The 17,098-nt window shown below is 37.8% G+C and overlaps 1 protein-coding gene across 1 annotated transcript in view; it reads left to right on the forward strand.

The window, feature by feature from the left end:
* The window catches only part of CPA6 (carboxypeptidase A6), an 83,221-nt gene extending 80,020 nt beyond the window's left edge, over window positions 1-3,201 (forward strand). Inside the window, exons 10-11 of the mRNA XM_027674932.1 lie at window positions 1,604-1,688; window positions 3,014-3,201. Of these exons, the coding sequence (XP_027530733.1) occupies window positions 1,604-1,688; window positions 3,014-3,201 (273 nt within the window). The remainder of the gene's footprint in view (window positions 1-1,603; window positions 1,689-3,013) is intronic.
* Window positions 3,202-17,098: the final 13,897 nt, after the last annotated feature.

Below are 17,098 nucleotides of genomic sequence, written 5' to 3' on the forward strand. Positions count from 1 at the left end.
GTGATAGCACTTACTCCTTCTACCACAGGACAGGGCCCCTTCCCACCTCCTCATCTTTGGTGTTAGGTTCAGTCAGAGGTTACCCCTCATACCAGCTGGCGACCACATCCCAGTCCAGCCGAGTTCCCAGAAGCATTGAGTTCAATGGTCCTTACCTCCATATACGCTCTCATGGAAGTGGCAAGAGGCCAAGCTGAAAATGTCAGTCTCCAGCACCATCATCCCTCCTGCTGAGAAACAAACAAACAAAAAATCTGGTTGTGCTTAACAAATTTTTATAATGGAGTACAAAAGTGCTCTTCCATTTGCTAAGAGTGTAAAATAAACTCTCCAAAGCCCCACCTGCAGATCAGTAAGTGAAAATTAATTTATTTTTGTTTCTGGAATGACATTTTAAAGTAGTTTTTCCTGGCTTCTCTACTCAGACAAAGACCCACAGCAGGAATACCTGCATGGGTCAGACCAAGGATTAAGTCAGAATCCCAACTCCTGAGAAGGGCAAACAAGTGGAAAGTTAGGGAAAACATAAACAGAAAGGCAAGTATAGAGTAATGCTTCCCCAGTGCACTCATCTAGAGCCTGATGAATAACAAGGTAAGGACTGAGTTCCTGAAGATTTGTATAAACCCAGACTTGCAGCTCTTTAGTTCACGGAAGTAAAACAACTAAAATAACCATTGTAGCTTTACCCAGTGATTCAAAGTCCAGCTGTTTCTAGCTCCCAAGATGATAATTTCCTGTTGGCTATAGGGAGATGGTTCTGTGTTTGCCCAGCCTCCACTGTACATTCTCCAGCATCCTTTTCTTTGGGATGATAATATTCATTTTTCTGTTGTGCATCCCTTCTCTGTGTTTGGGTACAGTATCCTTGTGTGACCCTTCAAATTTGCCATGGGCCAGGCCTTCTGCACCCAGTTGCACAGGATGCTGTGAACCTCCTAAACAGACTGCATCCACACAGCTGTTGAAATGCAGGTGCTGATTTTCCCCATACAGTACTGAAATCACATTTATGCATTAGTGCACAAATGCAAGACTGCATTTTGCAAGACTGCATCATGCAGCCCAGCATGAGAAAGTTAGACCAGCAGTGAACATTCACCTGGAATTTGCCTCCTTCCTTCTTCCCACTCTGCTCACTGAACCACTGTGGAATGCCAACAAGACATAATTTCTCCTTCACAAGACGACCAGTGACAAGGTTTAGTGGACTGGGAAATGCAGACATAGAAAATGTATGCATGGCTTTTAAACTGCATAAAAAAGAGATTATTTCATCTCATGGTCTCACATGTTGCCTAAATTCATTATATCACTAAATTGATACATACAACTTAAAATTACAAGTATTTAATATCTGGTCATTCACAGTGCAGTGAGCTTCTTTATGCCATGAAAATATCAAACCAGGATTTTCAGGGAACTGCTGTCAGTAAAAAAAAAAAAATATTTATCCTTTACAATAATTTTAAGTTAGCTGCCACAGTCTCACTGAACACAGCATTGCGCCGGAAGACAATGATCCATTGACTCAGATTCCAATCCTATTACACTATTTAATTTAAAGTCTAATTTATGTATTTGTTTTTCTCCTCCTCCCCAGGAATCAGCAGCCTATAATGCTGTTAACGCTCTTCAGTCAGCCTATGGTATAAGATACAGATATGGTCCTGCTTCTAGCACTTTGTGTAAGTTTTCTTCTGGCAGATTTTGTGACTTTGACCTTCCTATAGTAAGAAGGAGAATACCCTTATTATAACAAAGAAAGCAAACACTGTTTAAAGTGAACTTTGACCCAGTTTTGGGTTGTGAGGAAGGCGGAAGATGAAGTTTTGCAGCTGATTCAGTCAGTTGATTGCAGTAAGATTAACTCAACTGATGCAATACAAGAGATTAAACTGCAATGCATATGAAAGGCAAAAGCCAGTAAATATTCATAACATATAAAACCATATTTTTGAAAAAAGAAAGATAAATTAAGATCTTAGAAAGCATATCGTTATCTGCAAATGCACTACTAAGTTGTAACAGCATTTGTCAGGCAAGCTCTCTGTTGACAGGTAAGAGAAAAAGAAGTTCAACAGGTTTCAACAAGACACTTATTTTTTTCTTTACTGAAACTATGAGGCCTGCATCCTGTGGATAATGATAACAGATACTGAAAAAGTGAAAAGCTTAAGATTTTTCACAAGCAACCTCCTGCATCTCCTCTGCTGTTGCTGTGTTTTGGCTACAGCTCCACTTATTGGGGGCCTCCATCTCACAGCATGATCATCTTGTACTCATTACAGTGCAGTCAGTCCTATGTCAAAGGAAAAGCAGTGTGAATTAATGCCAGAATTGCGCAGACTACAGCAGGCCACGTGAGAGATGGATCTTGATATAAATATGTGTCTTGGGTAATCAACTTAGGGAGATAATGAAAGCATAAGCAGCACATCTCCTCGGGAAGGTTTGTTAATATTAGACACCACCTATGCAAATACTCTCATGCTGTGAGGAAATGGTGAGAATATAAGACAAATGAAAATAATTTTAAAAACACTTTAAAAAGGAGAAGTTAGATTACTTTATCAACTGTTCCTCTTCTCCCTGAAAAGGAATTGCCTAAAAAACCCAGGTTAAACCTAGGAGCACACAGAACTCCAGTTCAGCTGGGAGATCATTGTGGAAGGAAAGCTTTAGACTGCACTCAGATGAGGACAGGAATAGTCTGAGGCTTTATTCTAAATGTTCTCTTTTATTAAAATTTTGCTTTACACAAAACAGTCAGTTTTAATATTTTTCCTATGAAAATCAAGGGTCTAATCCATATCATGCTGAGCACCTTTCACTATGTGCTGGGTGCCCATGCCCTTGTCAAAAGGGTGTTCAGGATCAGAGCAAGCAACAGTTTGAGTTGCAAGTATATTCACTGAGTCTTGAAGACAAAATGCCACATGAACCTTCTGGTGCTTTCAACATGACCGGAATTTAACATTTTTTAAAATTTTCTCTGAATTTCCTCTTTCAGATGTGAGTTCTGGCAGTTCTATGGACTGGGCCTACAAAAATGGCATCCCCTACGCATTTGCATTTGAGCTGCGTGACACTGGCCATTTTGGATTTTTACTTCCTGAGATGTTGATCAAACCAACCTGCACAGAGACCATGCTTGCAGTTAAAAATATAACTTTTCACTTGCTGAAGAAATGTCATTGAGAGGGAGCTTGAAGTGAACATTTTATTCATAGTGCTGATGCCTTTCAGTGCATTCAGTTGCCATTCTAAGCTTGGCCACTTCAAAATTCATGAAGCTAGTGGGAAACATGGTATTGTTTGTACCAGATTTACTTGGTGGGAAATGGAAAAAATCATTTAATATCTGCTCTACAGAAGTCCATAAAGTTGACATACTAACTTTGCTACCAGCATGGTGTAAATAGTTTCTTCTTTTTGCAATAAAGCTTTAATTTTGCAACTTCAGTGGGGCAAGTCCTGGTCCACATACAGATGCCTGAAATAAAGTTCCACTTCCAGGCAGGCCCCAGCCTTACTCCTTTCCCTAATAGGAAGACATCTCATAGTGGGATCTCTCAAACCAAGGGGTAAAGTTTACATTCACGTAAATGTACTCTGTGACCCAACACAGGCCTGTGTCCACAGCAGTAAATGCCATATAATGGTAGCTGCAAGCGGCAATATGGCTTTTTTCTGCATGTATATGTACATACATACATGTATGCACTTTTGCGATTTTTTTTCATATTATGCAATAATTTGACCCAGGGTTTCCTTTAACTGTTCAGAGAAACCTATTTTCAAATATATATATTGAGGTGGACTCAAAATCAATACATTGTCTTTGAAAATGCAACTTTCCTAGCGATGTGTAAGAATTATAATGGAATATTATTGAGATATACAATACTCTGCTTTATGGAGAGACAAAGCAACTTGCCATGATTTGGAACTTGGAAGCTGGCAGTCAGCTGGTGCATATAGGCTTTACTGTAGTCAATGATTGCAGTCATTTCCACCAGCCAAGGATTTAGCCTTAAACTGTAATTAACTGATGATAACTGATGTTTTATTTATCAGTATTCTTGCAGTAAGTTCTGCAGCTCTATGGCTATGTGGCTTTTCCTCTTGGAAGTTTTTTTTTTTTTGCATGTTTTAAAGGAATTAATAAATTCTTAATAGATTTTTAAGTGAGCCAGAGATGAAGGCAGAAGCCTTACAGCTCAAATACAGTGAATAAGCACCATGTTTGAAAGAACAACAATGAAAACACAGAGAAAATAACAACATGTTGAGGGGGTTTTGGTACTTTTAAAATACTATTTTTTTAATCTTATTATATCTGGAAAAGCATATATTTTACTTCATTAATTTTGAGTTTAATCTTATAACATTACATGTTAAATAAAACATGTTTGTTAACAAAATCATCAAAGACTTTTGAAGTGTTCTTCATATTTAACTTAAGTGTTAAAGCTATAGTTCAAGGATGTAGCAATTTTACCTATCTGTGAAACATTCCTGACACTAAAGATGTGGTATTTTAAAAAACCTACATCCTCTCTAAATAAATACTTGAACTTAGCAAATGGGCAATCTTTATAAATTAGGGAGCACTGTATTTAATTAAGCACACCATTGTTTTTGCATACTCTTGTTTTCAGGACTGCAAAAGGCAATCGGTGAGCAACAATGACAGAATTTCATTCTATTTGTTTAACATTTTGTTAATAAATGTATTTATTTTAAACAGGCTTTCTGAAAGCTCGTTCAGATTTTTTTAGTTCTTTCTGGTTTGAGTAATGCAAGTTTCTATTCTGGTTTATTAAAAATCTAGGGGACAGTAGCTCTCAAAATATCTATCCATTAGTAATTTCCAATTGCTTATGACCATAATCATTTAATATTTTGAAGACAGCAATAACTGTCTTTAGCTATGTACAGATTCTTGACCAAGGGCCTTGATAGGGGTGTAAATTAATTATTAGCACCAATTGTTAGGAGTTATTCTGGATTTAGGTGACAAGACTGAACTACTACAAGGACATAAGAGACTGAAATGAAGGACAGAATGCATGATAAATGTCTAATCAGCATGAGGAAAATTTACCTTTGAATTGTTACAGTACAACCATGGAGAAACCAGATTCTGATGTGGTGGTTTGATTCCTGCTTGTAGTTCAATAGTTCATCATATGAAACATTTCAGTTTCATCTTTACACCATTACAACTCCGGTAGTAATGAAAAGTAATTGAACTCTTGGAACAAGAAAGGGAAACAAAAAACCAACCAACCAAACACATCTTTTAGTTACCAAAAGAACCAAACACTGTAGATCTAGTTGACCTCCTTGAGGAGGAACTTGGAGAGAACTGTAAGTATTCTTAGATTTATGTATAAAGCTTTGACATTTAGAAGTACTTAATATCAAAATCAGTCCATGAATAAAGCTACATGCTAGTATCTGGATGGACTCCACCTGAATACTATGTATGATGTGCAACTGAAAAATCTGACCTGAGTTTTGAAAACCTGTGCAGGGTTATTTAATGTCCCACAGCTGAATACATGTGTAAACAGTCTCTTAGCCCTTTAATTTCAGGGTCATTAAAGCTGATGGAAAGGCAGTCACTAAGAAAGAACAAACCCTATTTCCTGAATTAAAAATCTGTAAGACAATTTATCAGCAAGAGTGATTCTAAATGGAGTAGTTTACCCTAAGGAAAAACTAATGGAAATCAGCTATTTGGATATGAAATCGCAGCCTTTGTGACTTCTCTGAACAGCTCTTTTTTATCTCCATAATTGCTTAGTTCTCTTCCTTTTGTACTTCTCTTCAGCAGTCTTTATTGACTATAGGACAACAGAACTGATAGCTGGTTTTGAGAAAAGTGATTTTATGATCATACATACAATTTATCATTCAACACAGGAAAAAGTACATGAATAGCAAAATACTGCTTATTAACCCAGCAGTCAAAATCACATATATAGTGATCATGTGAAATCCAGAAGTTACACTTGCATTGATTATTGATAGAATAGTTACAACTGCTTCTGTAAATTGGAAAAAGGGCTCAGACAAGCTTTTGTGAAGATTTTTTCTTTTTTTTTTGGGGGGGGGGTAGCTTTTATTTTGTATAAACAAACTTCTGAGATTAATTAATGGGAAGGAAAGAGGTCCATGCCTCTTTGAGTCACTCTTCCCAAAACTAATTATCACAAATTACATTAAATCATCATTCATAAATTAAAAAAAAATTGGCCTTTATAGGTCAAAAAAGGTATTGAGTTTTGTTGCAAACCTTGAAGAAAGAGCACAGCTGATGGCTGAAGCTCCTTGTGTATTTTTCAGAAGTTGCTTCGAAAGGGCCAACATATTTCATCACTCATAATATATAAAGTGTATGGAAAATCACAATTCCTTTTTGAATTTTCTGAAATTTGAATTGAAAGAGTCTAAATGACCTTGAGTGCCAACATCCATTTACATCCAGAGTCACTCCACTAGTTTCTAACAAACAGCAGTGTGCAGATTGCGCTGCCTACTCCAGGACTGCACAAAATAACCCTTGATTGACAAGACTGCATCTAATTCTAAAGGCTGGGAAGAAAGCATTGTATTTCCTACCAAAAATAAGTTGCTATTCAACTGTTCCAGTTTATTCATGTTAAACAATCCTCTCCCTTTTTATGTTTACATTCAGTTTAATGGTACCACTCAAACAATAAGATACTTGTAGCACAGGTAGGGTAATAAGTACTTTTGCAAGCGTTTTGACCTTTCCTTTGGTTGTGCAAAACTACTATATAATTTCCATAGTTCACTGTTATGTAGCTGTCACATTCAGTCTCTCACATGATGAGTTCATATTTTTGAACCCTGTGTCTCAAAGCCAGATATCACCATTTTGATGCAGTTCTTAAGTGATGGTAAAACACCTGAACAATATCTCAGATGCACAGAGATACAGCTACCTCTCTACTGTAGAAAACAGAACAAGAGAACAGAAATTTAAATAAATTACAGAAAGACTTTTTAAATATTAAACCCTGTGACATTAGGTATACTTCTTAAAAAACATTTGTAAATGCTTACCACACAAGATACCTTTTCTGACTTTTTAAGTCTTCTGTTCATGGAAAATGTAGATCATTTGGAATAGGCCTGACTCTCAAAATCATTCAGAATAAAAAATTTAGGTCCAAACAGCTGTGATTGCTTCCTCCTTCACTGTGTAGGAGGGAAGCTGGGTGTGGAGAGAGCTGCCTTCCGGCTGACTGCATCAATAGACTTTCCAGCCCAATCAGCACCATGAAGTCAGGAGTACTGATGCTGTTGGTGAGTCTGACTTGGAGGAAGGGGAACGATTCCAGAACGGTTTTCACAATTTTCAGCTGAACATGCCTGTCACTCCAAGCATGATTTGCTGGTTGAGCTGCTTGTCAGAAATTCACAGCCTTAGGCTGCATGTGGTGTCAAAAGGGCCTGCCTTAACAACAAGGTCTTCTGTTAACATCTGTAAATTTGGGAACTAGCACAGAGCTAACATATGTCTGTCCTTAGCAAATGATGTTTGGGTCAAGGACATTGAGAATTGGGAAATCTTTATCCCCTGAATGTTTGTCCTTGCCTGACAAGCTGGAGCAGTCAAGCAGAAAGTCTCAGCTCTCTCCAGTTGCAGGTCCTTTTGAGCCCTCTCACAAGAAACCAAGTCAAGCACAGCAGGGTCAAGTCCTTGGATTCAGACATCAGGGAATGCACTCATAAATAATTGACTGAAATTTTAATTAAAAAATCTGCCTCTGTCCCCAGCCATGCAGAAAGCACACTTTGTCTGTGACAGGAAAATCCATCCATTGCCATAAAGATGCGGGGTAACCTATTCCATCTGTCCTGCCTGCTCTGGGAGTCCAGCTACCTTATCACTGCCTGGTCTTATTGAAAAAGACAAGGGGCAGAATAACCATAAAAATGAAATATTTTAAAATACCCCCAGGTCTGTAGGACCATATGCTTTATATCAAATAATAGACAACAGTTTCTGAAATAAATATTGTGGTGTGACTGCGAGCAAGTGTTGTAGTCTTTTGTGCTAACTACAATGTGCCAGGCTATTCCTCTGCACACCAGGATGGATCAATGCTAGGAGGACTGTCTCTTTTTTTAACCAAATAATGAAACGTTTTTCCAAATCTGAGTAGAATATCAAGTTAGGTCTGAAGATATATACTCACAAAAAAATTCTGAGAAAGTTTGATTTTATAATAAATTTTCAATTTTCTTTAAAATAATGTATCTTTTAAAATCACAGCCATGGTTTTCAGTTGGCTTACCGTTTTTAGCATGTCATAACTGAAAAAAACCCAGTTATAGCAGCCTGAAAAGCTGAGCAGAGATGACTGATCTACTCAGTTTAATTTCCCTTGTTTCATTTTGCTTTGTTTCTAGATTGAGAAAATCTGTGCTGATTGGGCTGAATCGATGGAGTGCAGTCAAAAAGCTGAGTGTAAAGGGGTTTTCTGTGCTTAATGAGCTAGAAATAGCTACTAAAAAAAAACCAAACTGAAAAGGAACTTGGTCTATTATAAGTTCTTTATGCAGACTAATTGCTTTACGCTGTTTGAATTAAATTATCACATTTGCAGAGATGGCTTGGAAAGATGTATTTTTGCTGTGAACCAGCCAGTTTTCTAAGGGTTAAATACGTGAAATGCCCACTAGTGTTGTAGGAGAATCAGAGCTGCTCTTTGGCCTTGATAGCACAGAATCTGTCAAAAAGACAAGATGTACTTGAGCCTTCTCTGACAGGATAAATTTCCTCTGTCATGCTGCATGCACCTTCATTTCTCTTCCTCCATTTCAAAAAAGAAGGGAATACTGTCTGTTGGTACTAAATTTAAATCATGAACCTTAACAGGTTGAACTTCCCCACATACCTACGCAGAGCCATTCACACACAAACAAGACGTCTGGCTGCACAATGTGTACTGTGTGATGGTTTATGTAATGGTGTAGCTGCACTTCTTGGCAACCACAGGGCTGCTGATAGCAGGCAGCATGTGTTCAGCATCTCTCCTCTGCCTGCTGTAATCACACACAAGTTCAGCTCGCTTGGCCAGTTCCCTAAAAGCCTAAAAGACACTATTTCACTGGTGCAACGCAAGTTCTCCTCCCGGGGTTGCTGTAGTGTACTTCTGTGGGATACATGCCACTACCATTGATACACCACCTATGAGGTTCTGTCATGGGACAAGCTCTTTGTGTGCTGCACCCTACAGAGCTCAGAGGTTGGGTTTTGCTGTTATGAACACTTAGGGCAGAGGCTGTGAGGGGGTGTTAAACCCCCAACTCACAATGTGGATTGCATCCCAGAAAGCCTTCATTACCACATTGGTTATGAAGAAGGTCCTACACCATTGCATAGAGTGACCAAAGGGATGTCTGAGACTGTGCCTGGAAAGTCTGGTAGCGTTAAGCAGAGCATTGGAGAGCCTACAGATCCATACCAGCTGCCACCACGATTTTTAAAACCACTTCAGCCCATAAACAATTCTTCTATATATTAACCATTTGCAGAAATACATTTTTAAAACAGTAATTTTAGACCAAAAAAAACCCTTCTCTTACACATGTTAAAGATTTTCTGTTGAAGCTGTTGTGTTTATTTTAATGAGGTTTCTTTTCTGATATTTCCCAGAAAAAGCTGAGGTAGAAATAACCTGAAGTTGCTATCATGCTGAAGGCTGTTTAGTGAGTCAGCGGATGCAGTTCACTACCTGTCAAACACAGACCTACCAACACTGCAGATAATAAGCACAACCCTCAGGAGATGTCTCAGCAGAGACCTCACTGCAAACATGTATGAAGCCTGGGATACTCCTCAGAGAGCAGTTTTGATGCAGACTGGCTAATGAATGTTGGGAAGCTCTTCTACAACTCTCTCTTCTTCAGCTGAGAGTAGCAACATCACATTTCCACAGCTGTCAGGACTGCACTTTTCAAAAAAACATTAGTCTGTGTCAGACTTTTAACAGAGAAAGGAAGGTCCCCATTCATTTCATGCTCTTCTGCACCGCACCAGGGAAGGGCTCTTCTGCTGGTGTGCCTGGCTGCAGATCTGCTGGCACACAGCCCTTTAGAAACAGCACCGTTTAAAATTCATGCAATCACTGTCTTGGGGTTTTTTGCCTCTACTGGAGTTGTAAACAATCCACCACTGCTAAAGCCTGAATATGCACAAGAATAATGCTCTGTTGAAGAGAACAGTCTGTTGAAGGTCACACCAAAAGCCGATTTCTTAAAAATTCCTTTTTGGATTCAGTGATTTCCATTCTGTTGAAAACTAACCGTTTGTGTGTACATGGGGGAAAAAATAATCCCAGAAGACAAATTATTAATGGAAGGTTTTGTCCAAAACCATACCAAGTACAGTATGTATCATCTTCATATGCTAATTCTGAATGCACAGACCAAAGGTGGAACATTTGGAGCATGTTTTCCATTTTCATTTGGTATAAGGACTTAAAAATAAAGGCAAAGGACAGAAGTCTATAAGATGGAGTTGAGGAAAAGTCCAAATTAAATAGCAAGACTCTATGTCCCAAGAGAAACAGAGATTACTTTAACTAGTATAAAAAGGTATTTTTATTTTTAACCAGGAGTAAAATCACTGAAGCACCAATACTTAAGAAAGATGAAAGAAAATAATGTTGAATAAGGTTAATGTTTGAAAAACTCAGAGGTGAAGGGTCAGATGGCATACTGGGAGAGTGAACTGCCGTTGGTGACTAAACAAACAGGTGGAGGAACAAAACTTAGAAAAAAAATTGGCAAACAAGCAGAGACTAATAATTTTAGATTGATTGACACTCTGTTAGGAGTATAAAAATAACTTCATCCTGAGTAAGTAAAATAAACAGATACTGGTGAGATTATTTCTAAAAGTAACAAGCAGAGGAGACTAGATGGACATTAAAATGAAGAGAATCACTTCTCTGTTTATCTGATGGTGTCAGAGCACATAATCAAGCTTGTCTTACCTTAAAAAAATTACCCGCCTTTGGAGTACATGGGGACAATGTTAATTTTAATTATTATTGAGGAACCTTGTGGCATAATTAATTTTTGGTGGATGTGGATATTAGAAAGAGGTAAAAGGTATCTATCTAGTAATGCTTACTAACTTACCTGGCAATACCAGTGTTTCCCACTCCATGCAGTTTGGCACTTTATCTCCACCTCTCCAGTTGTATATGTGGATAAAGTCTAACATAGCAAAAACAGATTGGTAGCTGTTATGTGAAAAAGCAGAGCAGCGGATTCTATACAGAAGTAGCAGAAGTTGTCTGCATTATATATGGGGAATATTTCCACAAGGGAACACGCATAAGTATAAAAAGAACCATGTATCTCCTATAAGATACCAAAAGGTGAAGAGGTTAAGATTAGCTTCCTTTATGGAAAGCCTTGCTTGTCATAAAATTTATCAAAATATTGATCCCTCTGCATGGTAGAAGTGCATTTCTTCTTCTACTTTTCATTAGACACCCATAATGCCACACAAAGATGATTTTTCTCAATTCTTCTGCAGTTCAATGCACTTCCATAAGTACACAGCTTCTCAAGAACAGATTGACACCACAGCTGAAAAGGATAAAGTTGCAGCAGAACCAATATGCAGCATGAAATTAAAGACATGTAATAAATTCCAAACAAAAAGCAGCACTGGAACCCAGGAGATGAGATTTATACAGGAATGTTTCCAAGGAAGCCTTTCTTAGGCTTCCCTAAATCTTGGCAATGTGTATCTATTTAAATCACGCTTCATGCTCAGATTCACTGGAGTACAGAAGTCAAGGCTGCAAGGAAAGCGAAAACTCCTGGATATGTGTCATTTTACTTCCCATTCAGTGTGGGAAATTATTTTAACACAGCCAAGTCAGTCTATTTGCCTAGTATATACCTGTTTTAAAAGGAACAATAAATAAATAATAATCTTTAAACTCTGCAAATTTGTTATACTAAGAGTATTACTTGCCAAGGTTCACATACCTCAGTTATGAATCTCTCTGTACTTCACTTTAGGTGTTCCCTGACAATCATACACACCACTATGAAAAAGATTCAAACCTCTAACTGTCAAATCACTGTATTTCAGCATATTGACAAAAACTGGCAATAATTCTACAGTCAAAAGCATTACTTGAGATTTCTGAGATATTGCAGTAAATCCTCCTGGTAAAAAAACAGGCACCCTTGTACCTCCTGCTGGGGTACAGTAACGGAAAATACTAAGGAACAAGGTGTTATAGGCTTACCAATGCCACCATTCATCTTCTGTTTTTCTGTATTCATCCCATGGGGTGGCAGGCCTCAATTCTCACTGGTCTGGAAGAAAAATTTCATGGTCTTTCTGCGGATTTTACCCCAGCAGCTCCCTGTCAGCACTTGCTGTGAGCCAGTCAGTCCAGTTTTTCATGATCCAGATTGCACATCAGCTGTGACACTTGACTTGAAACTAGAAACACATTGGAAGTCTAGTCAAAACTGTTGCAGGTATTTCAAAATGTCTTGTAAAAATATTTGAGTGAATACATATCTAGCAAATACTTAGTTAGCTAACCAGCATACTAGAAAGATTCACTACAGTGCTTCTTTAATGTCTTTCTTCACGTCAGGAGTACCTATAACACCCATTCAATTTTATCTGCAATTATTCATATTAAAAATCTTTCATTCCTGCCACGAAGCCCACAGTTTATAATATATATGCTGAAATATCAGTTATTGCATTTTTGACAGAAAATAACCCACTACAGTTGCTGGAGGAAACAATCAGGCAGATTCAAAGATCATTTCATGGCAGTTAAAAGTGGTTATTGCTTCAGTCTCATTGCTTCGCACCTTAATTCACATGACTTTTATGACCTCACTCTCTAAGCATTTCAACACGGATATTAAAGTATTTGGAAACCATCCTTATTATTCATTTGACTTACCCTACACAGAGATTAAAGGGATATTTTTCTCCAGCTGAATCTCATTCAACTTTTCTCAGTTGCTTTTCATTTTCAACTGTTCTTTTGTTATTAGCAGCTTATTGAAAGAGATCTGCATAAACCTTTAAAAATGCACAAGTTCTAATGCGCTATGCTGAATTTACCCCAGATCAAGGGGAAAAGAGTCATTCCACATAAAAAAATTAGGTTCAAACTAATGCTTCATGCACCCAATGTCTAGGGTATTTAATTACTAATCTGTAGGACAACTCAGCATGCATTACAGTGGTCATGTCACATCACTTACAAAGACCTGCAGGAGTCTGAAGTTAGGATATTAAGGTAGGACAGTCATTATTTTCAGTAAATTTGTTACTTTTCTTATTTGTCACAAGTCAGAATATTCCCATTTTTTTAAACTGAAACTGGAGATTAAGAATGCAGGATAAGCATACACTATGGTAGTTCTTCCCATTACAGATGTTTGGTGAGATAACTAATTAACCAGGCTCACACCCACAGAGAAAACTAGGAAAGCCATAATGGTAGCAATGGCACCTTCCAGGAAAAAGGGCAATCATGTTGTGGCTTCCCCCCTTCAATAGTTTCTCCTTAAAATCCAATTATAGTTTCTTAGCAATTTTATCTGCTGGGATTGGCTGGGAGAAGCAATAAATCAGTGGATCTTATTGCTAGTTTTGCCATACATTCTCCAAATGTCTTCTTTTGCAGTGCAAAGGCTCTCAGGAAATTGCCAGAGCTTTATGTTCTTGGCATTTAGAGACAGAAATATTTGCCATTATGAAGGAGTCACAATACTGGCTTGGATTTACCTTTGCATTTACATAGCCTCACATACAACAACTGTATAGTAGGTTCCTGGTTCAGGATGAAGAAGCTCTATTCAATTCTGCATTCCCCAAAAGAAACACTCTTCTCCAATAGAGGCCCTCAGAAAATCACTTTTCTAGACAGTTATGGTGATACATCCATAATCAGGCCCCTAAGTTTGAAAAACTACTAAAGAAACTTTTTTAAAAACCCTACATGACCAATTTTTAAAAATGTATTTCATTCTGACTTAAAGATGGATACCCATATTCCCTCTTCATTCATGGTATAAGGGAACAGTATGCTGAGGTGCCATGGAAGCTAGAAACTGAATTATTTATCTATTAGCAGGAGCGAGATGCTGAAGAAAGAAGTTGAAAACACCTCTAGGTAGGCTAGAAGAAAATGTATTCCCACAGAAAAAAGACCTAGCAAAGAGGAATCACATTTCAGAAAATGCAGCAGTATAACTTCCACTACCTACATGCAAGCTACAGCCATGAGCCTTTGATATCCTCTGCAGTTTCCAGCCACAGTTCAAAGCTTTATTCCATCAACCACAAGAGGTGGGATTTTTATCTTCACTGCTCTCTGACATTTCTCCTATATGTCACAGACTGACAAAAAGCATGCTTTGCTAGAGGAGTATGTATCCTTGCTTAACTGTAGTATTGGGAATATATTTCAATATAGCAAGACTCTGTATTTTTTAGCTTTAAGGAATAAATTTGTCACATTGAAAGAGCCCCCTCACAGTGATGGATGTTTATTTCGTTACCAGTCACTCCAGGGTGTCATATGCTTTCATACAAATGTTTGGTGGAACCAACCTAGGAATTACCTACTGATGCATATTCCGTCTGCTAATAGAAATTCGCTTTTTTGTTCTTTCAGTGCAGCATTGGATATACTGCATCCTGTAAGAATATTCACTCTATGAACCAACTGACTTCTTATATTCTGCTCCTGAATTTATGTAAAAAAAACAAACAAAAAAACAACAACAAAGAACCCCACTAAAAATATTAAAGTACATTTATGGTGAGTGTATCTCTTGCAGTTTGGTTGACAGATTGCGCTCCTTTGCATAATGAATACAGTGAATATTCTGAATTACGGTTCACTTATTTTTACTAGGGTGACATATCTAGGAGTCCACAAAGGGACAGAGAGAAATGCCTCTTTTGTACCTCAGTATTACGTCACCAAGCATCACCAGCAGACCTGTTAAATCTTATGCTTTCAGTAAGAGACTTAGAACCTTCTCCACCAAGGTGCCTGCAGTTGCAGAATATAATCACAGCTTCTCTCCTGTTCCAGGTTCCCATCTGTCAAATCCATCTGGACTCTGATCCATCACGCACTGATTATCTGCATCTGGTGCACGAAAACAGAACAGGAACAGATGCAAAGCACTATTCTGCAACTAAAGAAGGTGGCAACTGAGCCACCACAATTAAAGGTTCACATACACTGGCATGGATACACTGGTCCTATTGACCCATCCCACCTATATATGGGGTTACACACAGAGACAGGGCTGAGTGGTCTCTTGCACAATGGAAATACTCAAGAAAATTTATATTAAAAGTAGTAGTTTAAACAATGCTTAAAGTTGACATAAACCGATACTGTCGCAAAAAAGAAAAGCTAACCTGCCCTCCTCTTACCCATTTTCTTGTTCCTGTTCTTGTGTTATCCTCACACTTGAGCTAACACAAACATCTGTGAGGTTGCCTGATGAATCAGGATACGGAATATATCTGGATTAAAAAATAGTCTGTTTCTTGTCAGGTTAATTTTAATTTAATTACATTCTGAATATAATTCATCACATATTTCACAACATGTAATGCAAATGCTGACAACGACCGAGGAAGCAAGAAACATACAGGTAGGAGTAGGAAGGATTGCATCCTTTAGTGGTAATTCTGTCTCATTCTAGCTTAAAGTGATCACAGTCTAACACTACTGTGCTGTTTCAAAGATCACCAACATGATTTAAGAAGACAGTACCACCATGAGCAGCAGACCAGCCCTCCTCATCACCCACATTCCCCACTCCCTTTCTTCTGTAAGATTCACTGAATATGCAGATAAGTCTGATCAATTCACTGATCCCACTGAAAACTAACTTTCTTATAAGGCTGATTTTTGGCTGGACCACAGATTGCACAGTTGCACAACTGGACCAACACAATAAAGGGGGTGAGAGCTCATATAGGTGAAAGAGTTCCCTTTGGGAGGCTGAACAGCTGAAAATCATCAGATTGTTTCAAGCATGAGACTGCACTTTTACTATACCCTTTTACTGCCCATGTGACTTTTAAGCAAAGGCTTAAAAGTCCTAGTTTTTCAGCATTTTCAGACAAGCACTACATACAATTGTGGTACATAAACCCATCAGAAGCAGGTGCTAATTGTTCCCTCTCACATGGAAAGTTCTCTACAGTTTTTTACTAAACAAGTATCTAACACCCACAGTTTAAATATATGAAACAATATAAATGGCTTTTGGAATATTCCAATTAACTTGTAAATAAAAATGTACTAGACAATAATTTTCGCAGTGTTTCTCAAATACAATTTTTCTCTCGTGCTGCTCTATGTTTAAATGTAAAGGTTCCAAAAATCAGTAATACTTTTGTGCTTTAGCACATGCACACCAACATGTTTCTTTTTCGTTGGCCACAAAACATTTCTCAGGTTTGATTGGACAACTATAATATTTCACACATACTCCCAGCACACTTAGTGGTTTCAGCAGAAAAAACAATTACCAGTCCTTTTCCACACCTTCAGAACTTGACCAGCAACTGAACAGGGATCTCTGCAGCTATGAGGATTACAGTCCTTGGGTCAGACATTTACTGATGTCAATTACTAGTAAAGCAAAGATCTGTATTTATTTAAAATGTGGCACTTAGGGACAGTTTAGTAATGGACTCAGCAGTGCTGGGTTTACAGTTGGACTCAATGATCTTAAAGGTTGTTTCTATAGAATCGAATGATTCTATAATTCTATTTTTAGTTAGGAATGCATGTAAGATAAATATTCTAAATCTTTACCTTTTCTTTCTCTTGAGTTTTCTTATTCTCCTTTCACTAGACATAAACCACTAGCTTTTAAAGTAATCAGCAAAGAGTTAAACATGTTCCTTATGGCCTATAAGTCTCTGTAACAAAATCTGCCCTCAAAATGCTTCCTTGAATACCAATGATTTTTCTTATAATTGACCAAACATTATTTTAATACCTGACTC

The sequence above is a fragment of the Neopelma chrysocephalum genome, unplaced genomic scaffold (assembly GCF_003984885.1).
Source record: "Neopelma chrysocephalum unplaced genomic scaffold, ASM398488v2 Primary Assembly neopelma1_22, whole genome shotgun sequence".
NCBI classification, from domain to species: Eukaryota; Metazoa; Chordata; class Aves; order Passeriformes; family Pipridae; genus Neopelma; species Neopelma chrysocephalum.